General features: G+C 31.9%; 2 protein-coding genes across 3 annotated transcripts in view; one reads left to right on the top strand and one right to left on the bottom strand.

Moving 5' to 3' along the window:
- Positions 1-7,890, top strand: part of csrnp3 (cysteine-serine-rich nuclear protein 3) — a 74,638-nt gene extending 66,748 nt beyond the window's left edge. For both annotated transcript variants that reach the window (XM_051119201.1, XM_051119202.1), the window contains one exon: positions 815-7,890. In XM_051119201.1, coding sequence (XP_050975158.1) covers positions 815-1,924 — 1,110 coding nt within the window. In that variant the 3' untranslated portion in view covers positions 1,925-7,890. The remainder of the gene's footprint in view (positions 1-814) is intronic.
- A 2,388-nt stretch (positions 7,891-10,278) lies between these two features.
- Positions 10,279-20,171, bottom strand: part of galnt3 (UDP-N-acetyl-alpha-D-galactosamine:polypeptide N-acetylgalactosaminyltransferase 3 (GalNAc-T3)) — a 28,408-nt gene continuing 18,515 nt past the window's right edge. The window contains exons 7-12 of the mRNA XM_051119199.1: positions 19,906-20,023; positions 18,690-18,890; positions 16,394-16,525; positions 16,113-16,214; positions 14,331-14,483; positions 10,279-12,934 (exon numbers count right to left, since the gene is read on the bottom strand). Coding sequence (XP_050975156.1) covers positions 12,821-12,934; positions 14,331-14,483; positions 16,113-16,214; positions 16,394-16,525; positions 18,690-18,890; positions 19,906-20,023 — 820 coding nt within the window. The 3' untranslated portion in view covers positions 10,279-12,820. The remainder of the gene's footprint in view (positions 12,935-14,330; positions 14,484-16,112; positions 16,215-16,393; positions 16,526-18,689; positions 18,891-19,905; positions 20,024-20,171) is intronic.

Genomic DNA, 20,171 nt, shown 5'->3' on the forward strand with positions numbered 1-20,171 from the left:
TAATCCATTTATTTGTATTAATATCATATGGTTTAGAGTAGTGTATATATATATATATATATATATATATTTATATATATATATATAATTTTCACACAACACTAATGACAATTATGAGTTAAAATGCATTTAACTGTCATGATGAACATAATGCAAAACAATTTTACAATGTAAATATTGTTATATTATGGTTATATTAGAAATTATTATTCAATATTTTGTTATTTTCTTACTTTCAAAATTGTGTTTATTATTATTTGTATTATTTTCTTTATTTAATCCATAAATTTATTTGTATTAATATCATATAATTTAGGGTGGGTAAATAAATAAATAAATGTCACATAACACTAATAACAATTATGGGTTAAAATGTGCTTAATTGTCATGATAAAAAAAATGTAATGGTCATAAAAATAGACTTTACTGAGCAATTTTTATTATTTTGAGGTGAACTATAACCTCATCATGTTTGTGACATGTTTTAAAAGACTCTAGTTGCTAGAACGACATCAGGAGCTGATTTGCATCCCTCAAGAGCCCTCCTTCCTCATACTATAGTAAAGCAAACACTGTCAAGGAAATTTAACATGGCAGACTAACAAGCAAAAATGATTAAGATGTCCAGAGATAAAGTTTAATGGAGGTATGCTCTGATAGAACTGATTAGATCCGACTGATACAGCTGGTTAAATTTTATGCAGTGCATCAGGTCTTCAGAAGAGAGAGGTGCTTTATTTAGACCAGTCCTGCTGTGTGTAATTCAAACCATCCTAAAACTGGCCTGCGCTCAAGTGTTCTTGGATGTCCACAGGTGGACCGCATGTCATTCCCGTGCGGCTGCACAAAAGAGGGCTGCAGCAACGCGGCCGGCAGGATCGAGTTTAACCCCATCCGAGTTCGGACTCACTTCCTGCACACCATCATGAAGCTGGAACTCGAGAAGAGCCGCGAGCAGCAGCAGAATTCCGGCGCCATCGCGCCGAACGGCAACGGATATCACGGCGACCCGAACGGTCACTGCAGCCCGCTGGCGACAGGACAGCATGCGCTGGAATATGCGATCCCGGATACAGTCCCGCAGACCACCATCATGCATCTACAGGCCGGCGACGACATGGACGACACCTTGGAAGAGGAAGAGGAAGAAGATGACGAGGATGAGGAAGACGAGGAAGAGGACGAAGACGACGAAGAAGACGAGAACGAAGACGACGAGGACGAGAGCAGCAGTCTGTGCAGTCTATCCGACTCCAGCACGCAGAGTTTAGCAAACAGCGACTCTGAGGAGGACGATGACAATGAGGACGAGGACAAGGTGGAAGAGTTTGACACAGGATTGGCCAATAGCGAAGTGGCTCCGCCCCCTTCCGTGATGTGTTACTCTGAGAATACGGTCACGTCGGACAACCAAACGAACGGCAACTCCTACTTCATCAACTCCACCGCGGAGTACTACCCAATGGAAAACGCTCCGTCCGCACTTTTAGCCTCCGCCAACCAATCCGGTGAGCCCTACGTAGGGGACACGGCGTCCTATCAAGACAGGGTTAATGACTCAAGTAGGGTCATGTCTCAGGGTCCTTACAATGTGACCGCTGACCAATACACGGACTACTCCCAGCAGCCCGAGCAGCCATACGCCAATCACCACTTGGCCGTGATTGGCTGTTGCGCCTCAGAGCCAGACAAGAGCGTCCAATCCAAAGGGACCTTCCTCAGCCAATCGGGAGAGCTGAGCCAGATGGAATTCCAAAACTATCTGAACAACAATACGCAGGATACGAGTTACAACGCCAACGGGAACTGTTACGTAGCTGAGCAGCCAAAGGAGATGTCTCACAATCTGCCTGACGTTTCGCTAGCGGACAACACGAAAGGACCTACTTTACTGGACGCTTTCGCCGAGCCTACTCCGGTTTAGATTCACTGAGCGCCGCGAGAGTATAAAAGCAGCCTTCGATTCTGCACATCAACGTTTCGTTTTCCTGTTTAATGTTTGGCGGATCCAAAAATATGTATTTTTACTGAACTTCGCAAAGAACAAAAATGATTTAAACTGCAAAATCAGAGCGTATAAGCTTTAGGTTGGAAACACTCTACGCAAGTACGTGAACGCAAATGCAAGCTTGATTTTAACGCAATGGGTCTTGTTCACTAATAATTGCGTGGAATATTTTGCATTTGTACGTACAGGAGAACTACTCATGAAATTTCTGCCTACGTGTCTACGTGCATTCTCAACCTTAAATGAAATTAGTACTTTGTATACAAGGGTTTTCCACGCAACATTTTAATTTACATCCTTTTATCATCAACAGCCAAGGCCATCCATAACAGGGAGAAAAATGGTGACTAGGGATGCACAATATTATCAAACCGATATTGGAATTGACCGATAATGGCTTTAAATGTAAATATCGGCATTGGCCTGATCTGAAAAACTATGCCGATATGTCTTGCCGATAAGAGGAATAACTTGTGCTTAGGGCGTGCTAGTGATTAGATCATGTTTAGCATAGATCAGCTATGCTAAAAGTGTTACCGCCAGAACTGGAGATCGGCTGAATGGATTCGAAAACAGTAAAACTCAACTGTTTAACTCTAGGGGAGCTGGAAAATTAGCTATTTTCAAAAAAAGTGGTTCCTTTAAGGAGTTTTAATTCTGTTGGGGGCGTTGTTGGCCTACTCCTAATAAAATGAAAGTAAAACAAAATTTAGACAGTTTCTGATTAAATTAAACAGTAATTGATGTCATAAAATCATGAGTATGTTTTGATTTAAAGGTCAGAAGCTATACCTTACATGAATAATTAAAAAAAAAAAACATGACACATGTAAATTAAATAATTTTATATATACTGATTTACTCATTAATGTGTAATACGTTACATTTTTTAAACAAATTATGAGCTCTAAAAGATTTTCGGAAGTTTTACAACTCTTTTGCTTTAGATCATCTACAAATTTTTAAATATTAAAATAAAATGTTAAGGTTACTGCATTGATATAGTTTATAGTTATTATCAAAGCTTCAGTGTACTGTCATTATAAAATAACTTCATTATTGTTTAATTCTAACAAATACGTTCTTATTAAAAACTAACCAAAATTAAAAATAATTTGCTTGTAATTTTCACACAGGAGAGACTTATCGAGATCGGTATCGATATCGGTTATCGGGCAAAATAAGTTGCAAAATATCGGCAAAAACACAGTATGGTGCATCCCTAGACAATTCATATATTTTTTATTTTTTTCTAGGCTTTTTTAAATGTTTTTATTTAGACAGGACAGTGGATAACAGACAGGAAAGCATTGGGTGGAGAGACGGGAGTGAGATCGGCAAGCGACCACGAGATGGGATTCGAACTCGGGTCGCTGCAAACGCAGTTGCGCTGTATGTCGATGCACTAACCATAAGCCCATTGGCGCTGACATGTTAATTCATCCTAATGCAATTATAACACGATTAATTTCATCTTATCATGAATATATGGTCACCAGTATGCCATTTTTCCATGCATGTGGTTTCAGTACTATTTTTTTTTTTCTTAAATTTACATAAAATTTTAGTACGAAAGTTCTTGATTTGTTCATGATATTCGTATGCAGATTTCAAGCACAAATTCATCCATACGCGTTCTTAGTGATAAATAAGACCCATTGTTTTTAAATAAACAGACATTAGTGGGTATTCTAGCGCCCCCTGAGGTTTATTACCGCTAGAGCAAGAACTTAAAGAGACAGTACACCTAAATAAATTTTTTTTTTATGATTTACTCACCCTCATGTCATTCCAAACCTGTTTTGGAGTCCAAAAGATGTTTTTGTCGATAAAATGAAGGGAAGTTGGGTTTAATGCTGGTTGGAGTCCAATGTTGTTTACACTAATGTCTTTTCTTCAGTCATATAGGTTTGGAAAGACATGAGGGTGAGTAAACGACAGAATCATAATTTTTGGGTCAGCTTCGCCGTTGCAAAACATCAGGCAAGCGTTTACGTACTAGCATAAAGTCTATTCCTGGCCTTAGGCTCGTGCAATGTTTCTTGTAATTTCAAAAGTTCTAGTTTTGAGCAGAGATGTGGATAGAACTTTTCTATGTATCTGTGTCAGTGGTGCAAAAAGAAAACAGAAAAAAAAAAGATTGTTGCTGTTAGTGTTCTGAAGTAAGTGTATATCTAAATGTTTGATAAAAGCATGTTTTTTTTTTTAAGCTTTCATCGCTGGTTTATGGTTTTGTAAGAGTTCGATGTACTGTAAAAGAGAAAATAATACTGTTGCGTTTCCGTACACATACTTCATGCTTTAAAGAGTTGGTGAAAGCATGAAAACGGCTCTTAAAATGTGTGCTCTTCATTTGCCTTTGCTTACAAAACCAAAACCATGATATTTAAGTTGTGAACACGATACATTTCCTCAACATAATTGCACTTTTCCATTGGCTGATGTTACACAGAACCGCAACCAATTGTTACCTGAGCACTGAAGGGGGCGGGGCTATCTGGTACCGTGCCATGACTAAGGCTGCGTTCGGAATGGAATACTTGCTTACTGCGTAGTATATGCTGCATACTATGGAAACTTGTTTCCACCAAGGGATAAAAAATAAAAGGTAATTGCAACTTTTTATCTCACAACTCATGATTCTGAGTTCATGTCTTGCAATTAGAGCCGCAAAACGATTAGTCGCGATTAATCGATTCAAAATAAAAAAATTTTGTCTGCATACTACGTGTGTGTACTGTGTATATTTATCATGTACATATAAATACACACACATACATGTATATACTAGGGAAAAATGTTAGATTTATATGTAAAATATTTATATTTCTATATAATATAAATTATTTACAAGCGTTTACATACAAATACAAACAATACATACATATATGTGTATGTATTTATATATACACATAATAAATATAGACAGCACACACACATAGTATGCAAACTTATTTTGAACTTATAAACTTATTTTGAATCGATTAATTGTGACTAATCGTTTTGCGGATCTACTTGCAATTCTCCCTTTTTTTCGCAATTCTGTTTTTTGTTTCCACCGCAAAATGAAAAATGTAATTACTACTTTTTCTTACGATTCTGGCTTTTCTCGCAGTTGCGAGTTTATATCTTGCGTTGTGAGATATAAAGTCGCAATTACCTTTTTTAAAATTTCCATGGCAAATTTTTTAAACGGTTCATGGCAGAAACTAGCTTTCATAGTATACTAGCAACTATTTTAAAATAAAAATAAAAATCGAAAAGGTTAGATATTTTCATATTAAAATGCATAATGAATATTTGCAGGTTAATTAAATAATGTCAAGAAAAACAAAATAGTCCTTCATATTGCTTTTGTGAAGTGCACTGCATTTTTGAATACAGTATGGTGTGCAGTAAACACATACTGTTAACACAGTAGTATGTTGGCATGCTATTCCGAACACAGCCCTAGACTATGTTTTTATAACATATCTCCAAGTTTTTAGTGGAGACATGAAGTATGTTTTTCCATGACACTAACGAAAAATATATATCACATCTATCTGCATTTGTTTCAAATGGCAGATAGGAGACAGAAGGTTACAGTAGTTAGATAACAGATTTAACTTTTTAAACCAGATTACGATAATGAAAATGATCAAACTCTTTGTCTTATGAAACTCTGAGATACTAAAGTCTTAAATTATCTTTAGGATTATACAGGGATTTCTGATGAAATGCACTTTGAAATGCATCAAGTTACTGCGAACGAAGCATTCCGTTTCTGTCAGGCGAAGATGATTTTAAAAAGTGTTTAAATGACAAAGTCTAGAATACAAATTAAGTCATATTAGGTTTGTACAAGGTAATACTCTACATTTATTGCATAACTGAAAGTTTTGAATGGCGATTTTCTCAATTTATAGCGAGAAATATTTTATGGCATGATGTAAAAAATATTCTCTCAGTAACTGTGCTGAAGATTTTGAGAGAAAAAATAAGAATTATTCTTGTCATGGTTATTTAATTTAAAAATCAGCTTTGACTGAATAAATAATTCTGAAGAGTAATTTAAGTGCAATAGTTTACAGTGTGATAATGCCTCACATTTGAAAGGAGTGAATTCATTTCACATCAGATTTCCTCCCATGTTAAAGGGAAAGTTCACTCGAAAACAAACATTCGGTCATTATTTACTCACCCTCATCCAGGTCATGCCAAACCCGTATGCTAGAGAACTGCTATGACATGAGGGTGTTTAAATAATTACAGAATAATCATTTTTGTGTGAAGTATTACCTTAAAGCACTGACGAGTTGAGAAGCTGTTTTTAACGCACAAACCTTATGATGCATCTGTCAGTTTGTTTATCCTCTTGATGGAAAGAGAGTCATTGTCCAATGGAGAATGTCTCTCAATAAGCTCAAGACAGGACAATCAAATGCCTTTATGTCATCAACATTGTAGCGTGACCTCGTGGGGATCCTTAAAGGTGAAGTGTGTCATCTTAAACTCACATCTCAGCCTAATATGCAGAACTAAATGTAGGACCTTTAACCTCATGCATTAACCCAGCAATTTATGATATAAACAGTCATTAATGTGATACATAAATGGTCAAAATTATGATATAAACAGTTAAATGTTTTATGAGATAAAGTTATAATTGTCATAAAAAAAGTCAATTTTTGTCATAATTATGACTTATTATCTCATAATTTTTACTTTTTGTCACATTCCACTTTTGATGTCATAATTGCTCTCAATTTAAATTTTTTTGAATAATTACAACTTTTTATCTCAAAATTCCAACTTTTGACACTTTCCAATTTTGAAGTCATAATTGCTGTCAATTTAAATTTTTTTGAATAATTGTTACTTTTTAATCTTAAAATTCCAACAATTTATCTCATAATTTTGTCACTTTCCACTTTTGAAGTTGTTGGCAATTAATTAAAAAAAAAAAAATAATTATAATCTTTTATCTCAAAATTCCAATTGTCATAATTTTAACTTTTTGTCACTTTCCACTTTTGATGTCATAATTTCTGTCAATTAATTTTTTTTTTTAATAATTATGACTTTTTATCTCAAAATTTTAACTGTTTATCTAATAATTTTGACTTTTTGTCACGTTCCACTTTAGATGTCATAATTGCCATCAATTTGAATTATTTTGCATAATTACGACTTTTTATCTCAAAATTTCAGCAGTTTATGTCATATATCCACTTTTGATGTAATAACTGCTTGTCAGTTTCTTTTCCTTTTTTTTTTTTTTTTATCTCAATATACCAAATGTTTATCTCATAATTTTTGTCAATTTTGACTTTGGATGTCATATAATTTTTATGACTTTAATCAACTTCTGATGTCATCATTTTGTAATAATTTCAACTGTTTCATTTTTTTTTTTTTTTTTTTTTTTTTGTTTTTTTGACTTTTAGTCACTTTCACCTTTTAAAGTCATAATTAAGACTTAAGAATCCACCCTGAACATCCGGAAAACGGTGCAGAAATGACACATTTCACCTTTAACGATATAACAAACGAAGAGAGAAGATGTGTTTTCAGAAACAAATTCTGAAAATACCGAATGTTGCAATGGGAATCTGGGCAGCAGCATTGGATCACTGCCTTGGCTAAAGTAACCAGTGGTTTACTTAAAAGCGAATGCCTTCATTTTCGGATTCATTTTTGCCATAATTTCTGATTCTACGATAGCAAATTCACACTGTGTTTTGCCTTCTAGAATTTATTTTCTGGACACAGGTCCAGATTTGTCTTTAATTCACCTCTTGACTTACACACACACACACACACACACAGTGCTGGTACAACAGACCTCAGTCTTTGATGCATTATGGGATATGAAAGACACGTGTACAGATGTAATGTCATTGAAGCCTGTACTACAGCGGGACCGGATGAACTGGCAGCAGACAGGAGTCGTCATATCATGTTACCAGTTAGAATCGCAGTTCTCGTTCTGTTTTCAGTATTTCTTATGAATGATCTATTATAATGTGTATTTATTGTGCGTTCCTTAAACGGTATGTATTGAATAAAAATTCTCTTTGTTAAAGCGCTTCTTGTTGGGTCGTAAATCTCTAAATGGAAAAAGTTTAACACAAAATCATCTAAATCATGACATTTCTCCATCTTTAATAGCATCTTAGTTCTTTTCTGTAACTCAAACACACTTTCTTACAAAAATTAAATCTTTTTTTGTTGTTGTTACAAAATATATTCTAAGCAAAGACAATCTACATCACTTCATGGCAATATTATGAAACTGCTTTAAGAACCAAATTTGTGAATCTTCTGATCGATGTAAACACCTGATGTAATTTTTAAAACTAGTTTTCTGCTCTGTTTTGCAGTTTATTCTGTTCTTCATGTCAAGAGTGAATGTTCTGAAGGCAGACACTTGTATAATAGCGCCCTCTACTGCCAGTCTCTGTGTGGCACTAACTGTGCCTTAAATCTTATGTAACTCTTATCAAATATTCACAAGGCATGTCAAAATATACAAAAGTAACATCTGATAAAACACAAAACATTTACATTTGCTCAAATAAAAAAGGGTTTAAATGGCTAAAAACGTCACATAGAAATTCCATTTAAAACATTTGACCTGTAATCAGCATCATTCTTGTTGCGCAGCACATTTTCATGTCTCTGTGATATGTGTCTTATTAAATTGGACAAAGTATTAACTTTAATTTTGTAAGGTGAAAAGCAGTTTTCTTTTACTTGAACATTCGTTTTACTACTTTAGTTTTAGTGAATGCATGCAATTTTGTCGTCTTGCTGCATTTCTAAAATGAAAAACTGACAACATTCCAGTTTTTTTTTTTGCTGTTTCAAACTAAAGGTGTTTTCTTAAAAATATTTTCACTTGGTGATAAATGGTGATAAGTCAAAGCCTTAGCTTTTTATTTTCAAATCTTGCTGTTGTTTGAATAAAGACATCATTAATGAAGTTGAAGTGTCTCAGTTTGACCAGAACATATTTCTAAAAGGCTGCTGAACAAATTTATAGAAATACTTCTTAAATTACAACAGAATATTCCTTTTTACAACATTATGGAGTTTAAATGTGCTGCAGAACAGGAATGACTCAGAATGACCCAAAAGAAAAAAAAAGAACAAACTCACTTTGTGAAAAGTGAATATGAAGCAAATACTTTCAAGAAGTCTTTGGTGCTGTAAAATCTGCAAGTTGCATTACATTTTTTTGAAGGATATTTGAAGACGTCCATAATGTGCATTTCAGAAAATGCAGCTAATACTCAGCATCACTGTGGTTGAGCTCATCCAGTATAAAAATGAGAAAAGCAACTGTCCAAAGACACACGTCTTGTAGTCTTTCAGACACGATGAAAGAAAGAAAGCGAGAAAGGAATAAAACTTCACTTTACTGCAGGTTTTTGAGTGCCTCGGCCCTTATAGACATGAATGTCTGTACATGATCCGTTTTTTTGGTCCTATGGATACTCCAAATTTCCAGCAGCAATATTTTCCATGTACAAAAATAAATTAAAAGTATGTCTTTGTCATATAACAGATTCTCCGGTAATTTGTGTGTGTGTGTGTGTGTGTGTGTGTGTGAGAGAGTGTTCAGGGTCCAAAATTAACACATGCCACGCATCAGACACAAATAAAAATTAGCTTTGGCAAATAAATTTTACAGGGTTTGTCTTTATAAAAAAACCTAAATTTTACTCAGAATGTAAAACTGATCTGCCCTTTACTGATCATAAATCACAAACAGCATCTGCTGAAAAAGAAAGCAATCCTACTGCAACAACAAAAAATGTCCATTCAAGATAGTGGACAAGGTAAGATTTATATTTAGATAGATAAACGTTTCTTTCAACATTTTCTCTGTTTTGTATGGAAGCCCGTTTCTGCCACTGAATAAAACATACAAAATGGTAAATGCGACTTTTTATCTCACAATTTGGACTATTTTTCCTCACAACTACAAGTTTACATCTTGCAATTTTGACTTTTTTTTCAGAATTGTGTGATTATAAACTCGCAATTGCGAGTTATAAAGTCAGAATTGTAAGATATAAACTTGCAATTCTGAGAAATGAATTCAGAATTGAGATAAATTCACAAATCTTAATTTTTTTTCTCAGAATTGCATGATATAAACTCACAATTACAAGTTATAAAGTCAGAATTGAGAGACATTAAGTCGCAATTGCGAGTAAATATATATAATATAATTCAGAGAAATATATATAATTCATAATTCAGAAAAAAAAAATCAGAAGTTTTTATCTTACAATTCTCACAATCCTCCCTTTCTTTTAATTTGTTTATTATTTTATTTAATTATCAAATATTATTTTCAATTGATGTGAATTACTAGGAATTAGGTCTAAGTCTTAAGTCTTGAAAGGAAAAATTCACTTGTATAATTGTATTAATTGTGTTTTGTTTTTTTTTTAATTGAAAAACAATGTATTAAAAGACTTTGCAGCTGTGAGTTTACCTCACAATTCTAAAATTATAACTCACAATTGCGAGTTTAAATATTTCAAATATTTCAAAGCAAATCATTTGAATGTGTCATTTTAAAAGTGTAATACATTTTAATATCGTTGGATATGCTGCAACAATACTTTTGGTCCAAGGCTCTCAATTAAAAATTTTTGGTACTTCATATTAAAAAGGTTGGGCATCTCTATTTTAACATTTTTAAGAAATTCACAAATATACTTGTAAAGCATCCAATACCAAATAAATCTGATAAAAACAGTTTGAATCTACTTAAAGGATTAGTTCACTTCAAGAACAAAAATCTACAGATAATGATGTTCATGTCTTTCTTTCTTCAGGCGTAAAGAAATTATGTTTTTTGAGGAAATATTTTAGGAATGTTCTCCATATAGTGGACTTCAATGGTGCCCATGAGTTTAAATGTCCAAAATGCAGTTTAAATGCAGCTTCAAAGAGCTTGAAATGATCCCAGCCAAGGAATAAGGGTCTTATCTAACGAAACAATCGTCATTTTCTAAAAGAAAATAAAAATGTATATACTTTTTAACCTTAAATGCTCGTCTTGTCTAGCTCTGCGATGCGCATGCGTACTCTGTGTATTCCGGGTCAATGCAGTTAGGGTATGCCGAAAAACCCCATCTCATTTTCTCCTCCAACTTCAAAACATTGCGTTTTTACCTTTTTGTAAAGGACGTTTGACCTTCTTTGCATGTTCACTTTGCAGCGATGTAGGACGTTTTTAATGTTGGAGAAGAAAATGAGATGGGAGTTTTTCATACCCTAACTGTGGAGATAATTCCTGAAATTATTTCCTCAAAAAAACATAACTTCTGTACGACTGAAGAAAGAAAGACATAAACATTTTGGATGACAACGGGGTGAGTACATCTGTAAATTTTTGTTCTGGAAGTGAACTAATTCTTTAAAAATGTTACACTATATTTGTTTGTACTATATATTTAAATGAATAATCTATAGAGTGCAACAGTTGGTTCTGAGAGTAAAAATCCCATTCATTTTCTCAATAAGGGATTCATTTTTTCAACAATATCTTAGGTTTATGACTTCAAGAAAAACAAATAATCATGTTTAACACTGAAATTCCTGGTAAAAAACTACACTACCCATAATTCTACAGAGAAATCAGAAGCAAACTGCGTCATTAAAGGGGTCATCGGATGCCCATTTTCCACAAGTTGATATGATTCTTTAGGGTCTTAATGAAAAGTCTATAATATACTTTGGTTAAAAATTCTCAAAGGTTGTGTAAAACAACACCCTTTTTACCTTGTCAAAATCAGCTCTGCAAAAATCATCCTGTTCTGGTCGAGGTTGCTTTAAATGTTAATGAGCTCTGCTCGCCCCGCCCCTCTCTACTCTCTGTGGAGTGACGAGCCTGTTTACTTTAGCTGCATTTAGCCATGTTTAGCCACTAAACTTGCTAACTAGCACGTTATTAGGAAAGGTGATTGCAGAGATTCATAAAAAAACCCTTATACTCACTTCTGCTGTAAGTGAAGCTGGATCACAAGTGATTTGCATGAACATAGACGCATTTATGTAGATGGGGAGGCGCATTCCCTTTACAAACAAACGTAATGCCACTGCATCTTCAGCGGCTCAGATGTCGGGAGTAAATGACGACCAGCAACACAACACCTCAACTGCTCAATCGGAGATATTCCTGTGTACCACTGCATGGATTATTATCATTATAGAGTAAATTTGTACATACACTGCCAACACACATTAATGTTCAAACATGAAAAAGTGAACTTAGCATCCGATGACCCCTTTAAGTACATAGTATTGTACCTTCGTCTTTTTTGTCTCATTTCTAAACTTTTTTTAGTTCAAATCTAAGTTTGTAATGTTGTGATTCACCTCATAGCTGCTTGGTTTGCTTCGAGCCTCTTAAATAAAGACTTTCTAAAACCTCTATGGTAAAAATGAATGGGAAAAATACTTCCAGAACCAAGAATGCTGATAAAGTGGATGGGAACTTGAGCATAATATTGAGTCTTTGCATGTGTAGCGCATTAAAAAGCATGAACACTAGAATGCCCCCTTAGAAGGCAGATGTTTATGTAGGTTTTGGAACACAGCCAGTAAGTTGCACTGTTGGTCAAAAATACACTCTATAATTCGTGGTCATAAGACTAAAAATATATTTTTATAAATAAAATACTGTAAAATACAGTTTCATGGCGTGTAAGAAATATTTTTGGCAGGTAAATTGGCAGCTGTGGCAAAAAGCTAAGTTTTGGACCCTGTGTGTGTGTGTGTGTGTGTGTGTGAGATTGGTCCCGCCATTCATGTGAAGACCCAGAGCTGGTACTTGTCGCCTGGATTGCAGGATGCTAGAGAGGGGTTTTCATGTCGAGCGGTCAGGCACTGTTTTGAGGCCTTGTTATAGAGCAGCTGATCCTGCAAAGGGAATCAAATAACAGAGCAGGATCTATCAGACCTTCAGTCCAGCCAAATCACAAAACCAAACATTAGCAAGCTTAAATTAGCATTAGACAGACAGCCATGCACTAAAGTCAAGCTCTTTTATCTCGTTTTCTTTATTCTTGAATATATGCTTTGGTTTAGTCTGCTCAAAAAGTCTTTTTCTGTCTGCCAGTTATTGTTTATTCGTTTTCCCCCCTCTGTTTTCTGTTGACATTGGCTGTATTGTTGTTACATTTTATGCATTATACATTAAGATTTGTCTATTATACATGTCAGCTCAGTATTTTTGCATTACTTTTAATTATTAGCAATGAATTTGGTGAATTTTTAAATAGTTTGTGATCATAAACACGCATAATAAAATCTTTCATTTCACATTGAAAACAGGGTTGTTATAGATACACGAAACTAAAACGTAAAAAAAAGGTTACTTAAAATAAATGTTAAATAAAATAAAATAAAATAAAATAAATAACTTATTATATAAAAATGTATACATTAAAAATGTATAGTTTAATATATTTTATTTATTTATTTATTTATTTATTTTTGAAGGATCATGTGACACTGAAGACTGTAGTAATGATGCTGAAATTTCAGTTTTGCACCACAGGAATAAATTACATTTTAAAATATATTTTAATTGAAAACAGTTCTTTTTATTTATTTTTTTAAATATTTCACAATATAATTAAATTCCATAAATTATAGCTGTTTTTTTTTTAGCTAGCTCAGTAAGGATTTTAAATAAATTGCATTATATATAATGCAAAAATAGAAATATTTTAAGATATATTTTTATATATATATAAATATATATATATATATATATATATATTATATAAAAATGTTATTATATATTATATAAAATATTATATAAAAATGTCCACATTAAAAATGTATAGTTTAATATATTTAATTTATTTATGTATATTATTTATATTATGTATATATTTTATTTATATCGTGACACTGAAGACTGGAGTAATGATACTGAAAATTTAGCTTTGATCACAGGAATAAATTACAATTTAAAATATATTCAAATAGAAAATAGTTAATAGTTAAAATAGAAAGCAGCTGTCTATGTAGAAAGCAAGCAGCAAGGGAGCTCAGTAGTGTTTGCAACAAAACCACACATATTGCAAATCAGTGTTTGAGTTTTGATAGAAATGAGTGTTAACAAGCACAACAGGAGATGACAAGTCTCTAAAGACAAAGTTGGCTTTAGAGAAGGGTGAGCGGAGGAACACAGCACAGCCTCGGGCTGTTTTGGAGTTGAGTTTAAAGATCAGAGGCTTGCGAAGAAGAGAGAAAGCGTGCGATAGAAAGCGAGAGCTCCGGCGTGGCCTTTAAAATGTTGTTCTACCTCTCTGAGCTCCCATCTCTGCTGAGGTCCTGTGACGCTGTTGTGACCTTTATACTGGCACTCCTCTAATTTGACGACTCCACTGGTCCCGTGCAAACAGAGCTCCTTCTGAATGTTGTGCCTGATCTCGTGATGGGTCGAGTACTCGAAATACTGTACGATCAGAGGAGAGAAATGACCTTCAACGCTGAGAAAACATTTCATTAAACAGATAAAGCTGTTTGCCTGGAAACTCCTGAGAGCATCTGGAAAATATATCAGGGGAACTAATTAAAATTATATTTTCGATGCACCTAGAAATAAAATCTCAAAAAATTTTGTGTTCAAAAAACAGCAAACTTCGAAAATTATTTGCAAATGACTGCTAATAAAATAAAATCAACTTCACCTGATTTAAAATATTATATAATATTAAAATGATAATGAATGTATTATAATGTATTTTGGTTTTTTTGTTTACAAATAAACAAACAAACAAACACATCATAAATAAATAAATAAATAGCTACTGTATGCACTTTTTTATTGTTTCTTAAAATAAAGTAAAATAAACCTCAAAAGCACCTTCATCTGATGTAAATTGTTATCAATAATTAATAGAGTGAATAAACTGAAATAGACCATTTTTTTACTGTTCCTTTAAGGAAAATAAAAATAAAATTCATACTGAATATGTTATGTAATATAGTGCCTTAATGTTACTTTACATACATCAAAAGCAATTGTATGGACTATTTATTGTCCCTAATTTATTATATTATATTATATTATAAATTATATTATATAATATAATAAAATATTCAATACATATTGTATAATATAGCGCTTGAACTGTATGGACTATTTATGGTTCCTTTAAATAAAATAAAATAAAATAAAATAAAATAAAATAAAATAAAATAAAATAAAATAAAATAAAACTCAAACACACATTCATCTGATTTAAATTATTATTATTATGATGATTATGATTATTAATTAATTAATAGAGTGAATAAATTGTACAGACAATTTTTTACTGTTCCCTTAAGGAAAATATCCTTACATAATAATTATATTATATTATACTATATTATATTATATAATATAATAAAATATGATATAAATATTATATAATATAAAATTGTATAGTATTAATGCTTGAATTGTATGGACTATTTGTACATAATTTTACTGTTACTTTAAGGAAAAAAAATTCAAGCAATGAAATCTGATTTCAGTTATTATTATTAATTAATAGAGTGAATAAATTGGATGGACACATTTTTTTACTGTTCCTTTAAAAAAAATAATAATAAATTGCTATTAAATATATAATATAGTGCTTGAAATGTCTGGACTATCAATCAATCAATCATACATCAAAAGGAATTGGACTATTTATTGTTTCTTTAAAGAAAATAAAATAAAATAATAAAAAACATAAAATAAAATAAAATGCATCTACATCTGATTTAAAATATCATTATTAATTAATAAAGAGAACAAAATGCATGGACATTTTTTTACTGTTCCTTTAAGGAAAATAAAATAAAATATAAATTAAAATCAAAAGAGTTACTTAAGTTATTATTATATAATATAATATAGTGCTCATATTGTATGGACTTTGTTCTAGATTTATTTATTTGAATAGTTCTTTCTGTTCCTTAAAGAAAAAAAAAGAAACAAAAAGCACTTGGTTTAAGCTATTATTATTTAGGTGTACTAAAACATTTTAAAAACAAGTGTGGTCAATTCCACTGATTCATTGTCTGGACAAACTGTTCCTGCTCCAATTACCTGGTTTCCTCCCATCCCGTGGCAGGGGTACATAATGAGAGATTTCCCTCCCTCATTACTCTCTCCCGCGTCCAAGCAGGCCTCCTTCCCCACGTTCTTTATCTGGAGGGAGACAGAAGAAGTGCTGAAGGAGGAAATGGAACGGATTGCGGTGTCGTAATATGAAAGCTGTTAAAACAAGGTTTTACAGAACGGGATCCGCCGCATGGTGGGAAACCGCAGCAGCCAGACAAAACACCAGAGAAATACAGGGACGTCCCAGCCACTGTACACACACTCACCGCGCCAAACTGCAGCGGGTTGAGATCGGGCATGAAGACCTCTGGATAGACGTTCTTCAAATACCAGGAAAAGCTCTTACACTGGAGTTTTTCCCGGAGATCTACACGCTTGGAGACGTCTCCAAAAGAGCGCTGTGGAGGGAGACGGTAGCTTCATTACAGAAACTGCCTTTGAATCTCATATTAAAGCTGCCCACAGGCTGTCTGAGGCACCACTTTAAAGCTGTCTGTCTACGCTTATGAAGCAGCAGCAGGTCTTGGCTACACATTGAGAATGTTAAAGGATTTCTGTGGTTTAGGTCGCAGAAGACCGGCACGATGAAAGCCTGGCAAAAGGCCTTAAATCTCTTAACTCTTAACTCCACAATGCCACTAAACAAATGCAGGCGAAACCAATTTGTACAACACAACTGCGGGGTGGCAGTTTTAATTATTTATGTAATTAAATTATGAAAAACATAATAAAACATTAAATAAATAAATAATGATCTCAGTATATTTATTTAGTAAGTTAATTAAAATACTTTTATTTATTTTAAAACAAAATGCAGGCAAAACCAGTTTGTATAACACAACTCTAGGGGGCGGTTTTAATTATTTATGTAAATAAAATATAATAAATTAAATTAAATTATGTCAGTATATTTATTTATTTATCTGTCTATTTATCTATTTAGTTAGTTAGTATGTCAGTTAGTTAAAATGATTTATTCTAAAACTATTGCAGGCAAAACCAAAAACAAAAACATCTGTCCGGTGGCAGTTTTAATTATGTAAATAATTAAATAAATGAAATGATCTCAGTATATTTATCTATTTGTTTAGTTAGTTACTTAATCATTTAAAATACTTTCATTTATTTTAAAAAACAAATGCAGGAAAAAAACAATTTGTGTTTTAATTAATTGTTTAATTATTAAACAAACAGTTTTAATTATTTATTTAAATAAAATGGAAAATATAATCAAATTAAAATATCTCAGTATATTTATTTATTTATTTGTCTAATTAAGTATGTTAGTTAGTAAGTAAGTTAGAATAATTTTTTTTAAAACAAATGTAGGGAAAACCAATTTTTATAAAACGACTGTATAATTATTATTAAATAAATAATTATTTATGTGAATAAAATAAATAAATACATTAAAAGATCAAATAAATTAATTAATTAAATTATCTTAGTATAAGGGTGTATGTAGTTTAATAATTAATATAATAACAATATAATGAAGTAATGTTTTACTTAATTTTATTTATTTATTTATTCATTAATTTTTTTTTTATTTAAAAACAAGTGCAAACAACAAAAAACAACAAATGGCCGATTTAATGATTTATGTCAATAAAATTAAAAAATATATATAATAAAACAAATTAAACACATCTCAGTATATGTTTTTTTAAATTATTTATTATTTATTTATTTAAAAACTGCAAAAATGCAAGCAAATCCCAGTTGTATAACACAACTATAGGGGACAGTTTTTGTAAATAAAGTAGATGTATAAATTAACTAGAAATAAAATAAAATATGAGAAATAAGTTACAATTTATCTCAGCACAAGAATTTATTTAAATAATTTAATTTATTTAAAAACAAATGCAGTCTAAACTAGTTTGTATAACAGAATTGTAGGGTGGCGGTTTAATTACTTATGTAAATAAAATAAAAAGTATTAATAAAATATACAAATATATTATATGGCTTTAAATAGATAATTTATTTAAATTCAACAATAATTAAGTAAAAATAAGTAATTAAAAATACAGTTAAATGTAATAATTTTAGAGTAAATATTTTAGTAAATAAAAAACTCCTATTTATTTATATATTTCTTTATTATTTATTTAAAGCATTTTTAAATATATACTTTATTATTATTGTTATTATTATTATTATTATTATTATTAATGTATACTTATCACATGTATATGCCAAAAGGCTAATGACCAAAATAAATCAATTAATAATAATAACAACAACAACAACAACAACACTTCACAAGTAAAATGTTTAAAGAAAAAAAATATATATTTTTGAAAGTTAAAAGTACTATATTATAAAATATTATTTAAACAGCTTTCTTCATATATATCAAAATTAATTTTTTTTTTTTGAAAGGACAGTAAAGAAGAGTGGGAACAGGACTAAGACACCTTTTCATATGCTGGGAGCAACGCACTACCCTTTGTGCCATATAATAGCTCCAACTAAAAGCCATTATAATATCTAAATATATCTGCACTTTTTGCCTTTGTTACAAAAATGCGGGAGTGTGAATTCTGGGAGCTGTACCTCTTTGGCAATCTGAGCAGCCTGCTGGTTTCTCCGGTAGAAGATCTCTTTATAGTCGTCCATCCAGACCTCAGCCAGACGCACCTGGTTGCGAACGATCACCTGCGTGCCTTTGGGGAAAGTGTGTGGACTCTTTGTGCGAAACACGTGGCCTACGACTGAACAGGGGATAATTTCTAGCTGCCCACCGCACTGCCACACCTGGAGGACGACAGCAGAAGATCAGGACTCATGAGAGGAAAAGGAAAGGCTTTATTCATTCATGCACACATTTCATAGTAAGCCAAATATTAAAATAAAGAATTTTGTTAAATTAGTTACCTTAACCATTCTTTTGATAAAGTTAATGATTAAAACTTTTAACGCAGAAACGGCATTAGATTCGGAAGGTTTGATTCATTTCCATGAATCAGTTCATTTCAATAAGGTGATTCAAAATTCAGATTCAGTGATTCATTTGAACAACCAGAAATGTTTACAAAAGTCCCTTGAAAAGTAACTTGTAAGTTACATACACACAAAACAATCTTCTTTTACTTAATGTTTATGTACATTAACAACAGTTAAAATAATCATTTTTCAAATAACTTAAGAATTTATCTACCAAGCAAGCACTAAATAAAACAGAACTTGAACATCAGTGTAATCAATATAATTTTCTTGCTGTGAATCACTAAAAGTGTTTAATTCATGACACGGCAAATGCAAAAGTCAGTCTTACTTCATTAAAATGTGACTTAATCAATATACACCAAGTTTGGAGATTAATTTAACATTTTGAAAGAAGCCTGTTTTGCTCACCAAGGCTGCATTTATTTGATTAAAAATACAGAAAAAACAGTAATATTGTAAAATATTATTACAATTTAAAATAACTATTTGAATCTATTTAAAATCTATTTGAATATATTGCAAAATGTAATTTATTACTCTGATGCAAAGCTGTATTTGCAGAATCATATTCTAGTCATCTGTGTCACATGATCCTTCAGAAATCATTTTAATATGACAGACAAAAACTTAAAAACTTAATATTTTTTTGGAAACAGTAATACATTTTTTCAGGATTATTTGATGAATTAAAAATTTAAAAGAGCAGCGTTCATTTGAAATTGATTTTTTTTTTAACTTTCAAAAAAAATTTTTTAAATGTCATTACTGTTGCTTCTGTTTAAAATAATAATAAAATGTAATTTTAAAATTAATTTTGACTCACCCTGAAGGACATTTCAATATTTTCTCCTCCCCAAATCTCCATCTCCTCGTCATAGCTTCCTACGTGGTAGAAATAATCTCTGGAAATTGAGAACAATCCTCCTGCGAACGTTGGTGTCCTGTGAGGGCAAATGCGATTATAGTAATAATGTTTTTTTTAATGTTTTTTTAATTCGACAGAAAATGACTGAAATGTGTGTTCTGTGTGTGCGCGAATAATAAAAACGTTAATGGAAAACAAACAATGAAATCCAACAAGCTTCTGAG

This window comes from Labeo rohita, chromosome 9, assembly GCF_022985175.1.
Source record: "Labeo rohita strain BAU-BD-2019 chromosome 9, IGBB_LRoh.1.0, whole genome shotgun sequence".
In the NCBI taxonomy this organism is placed as follows: domain Eukaryota; kingdom Metazoa; phylum Chordata; class Actinopteri; order Cypriniformes; family Cyprinidae; genus Labeo; species Labeo rohita.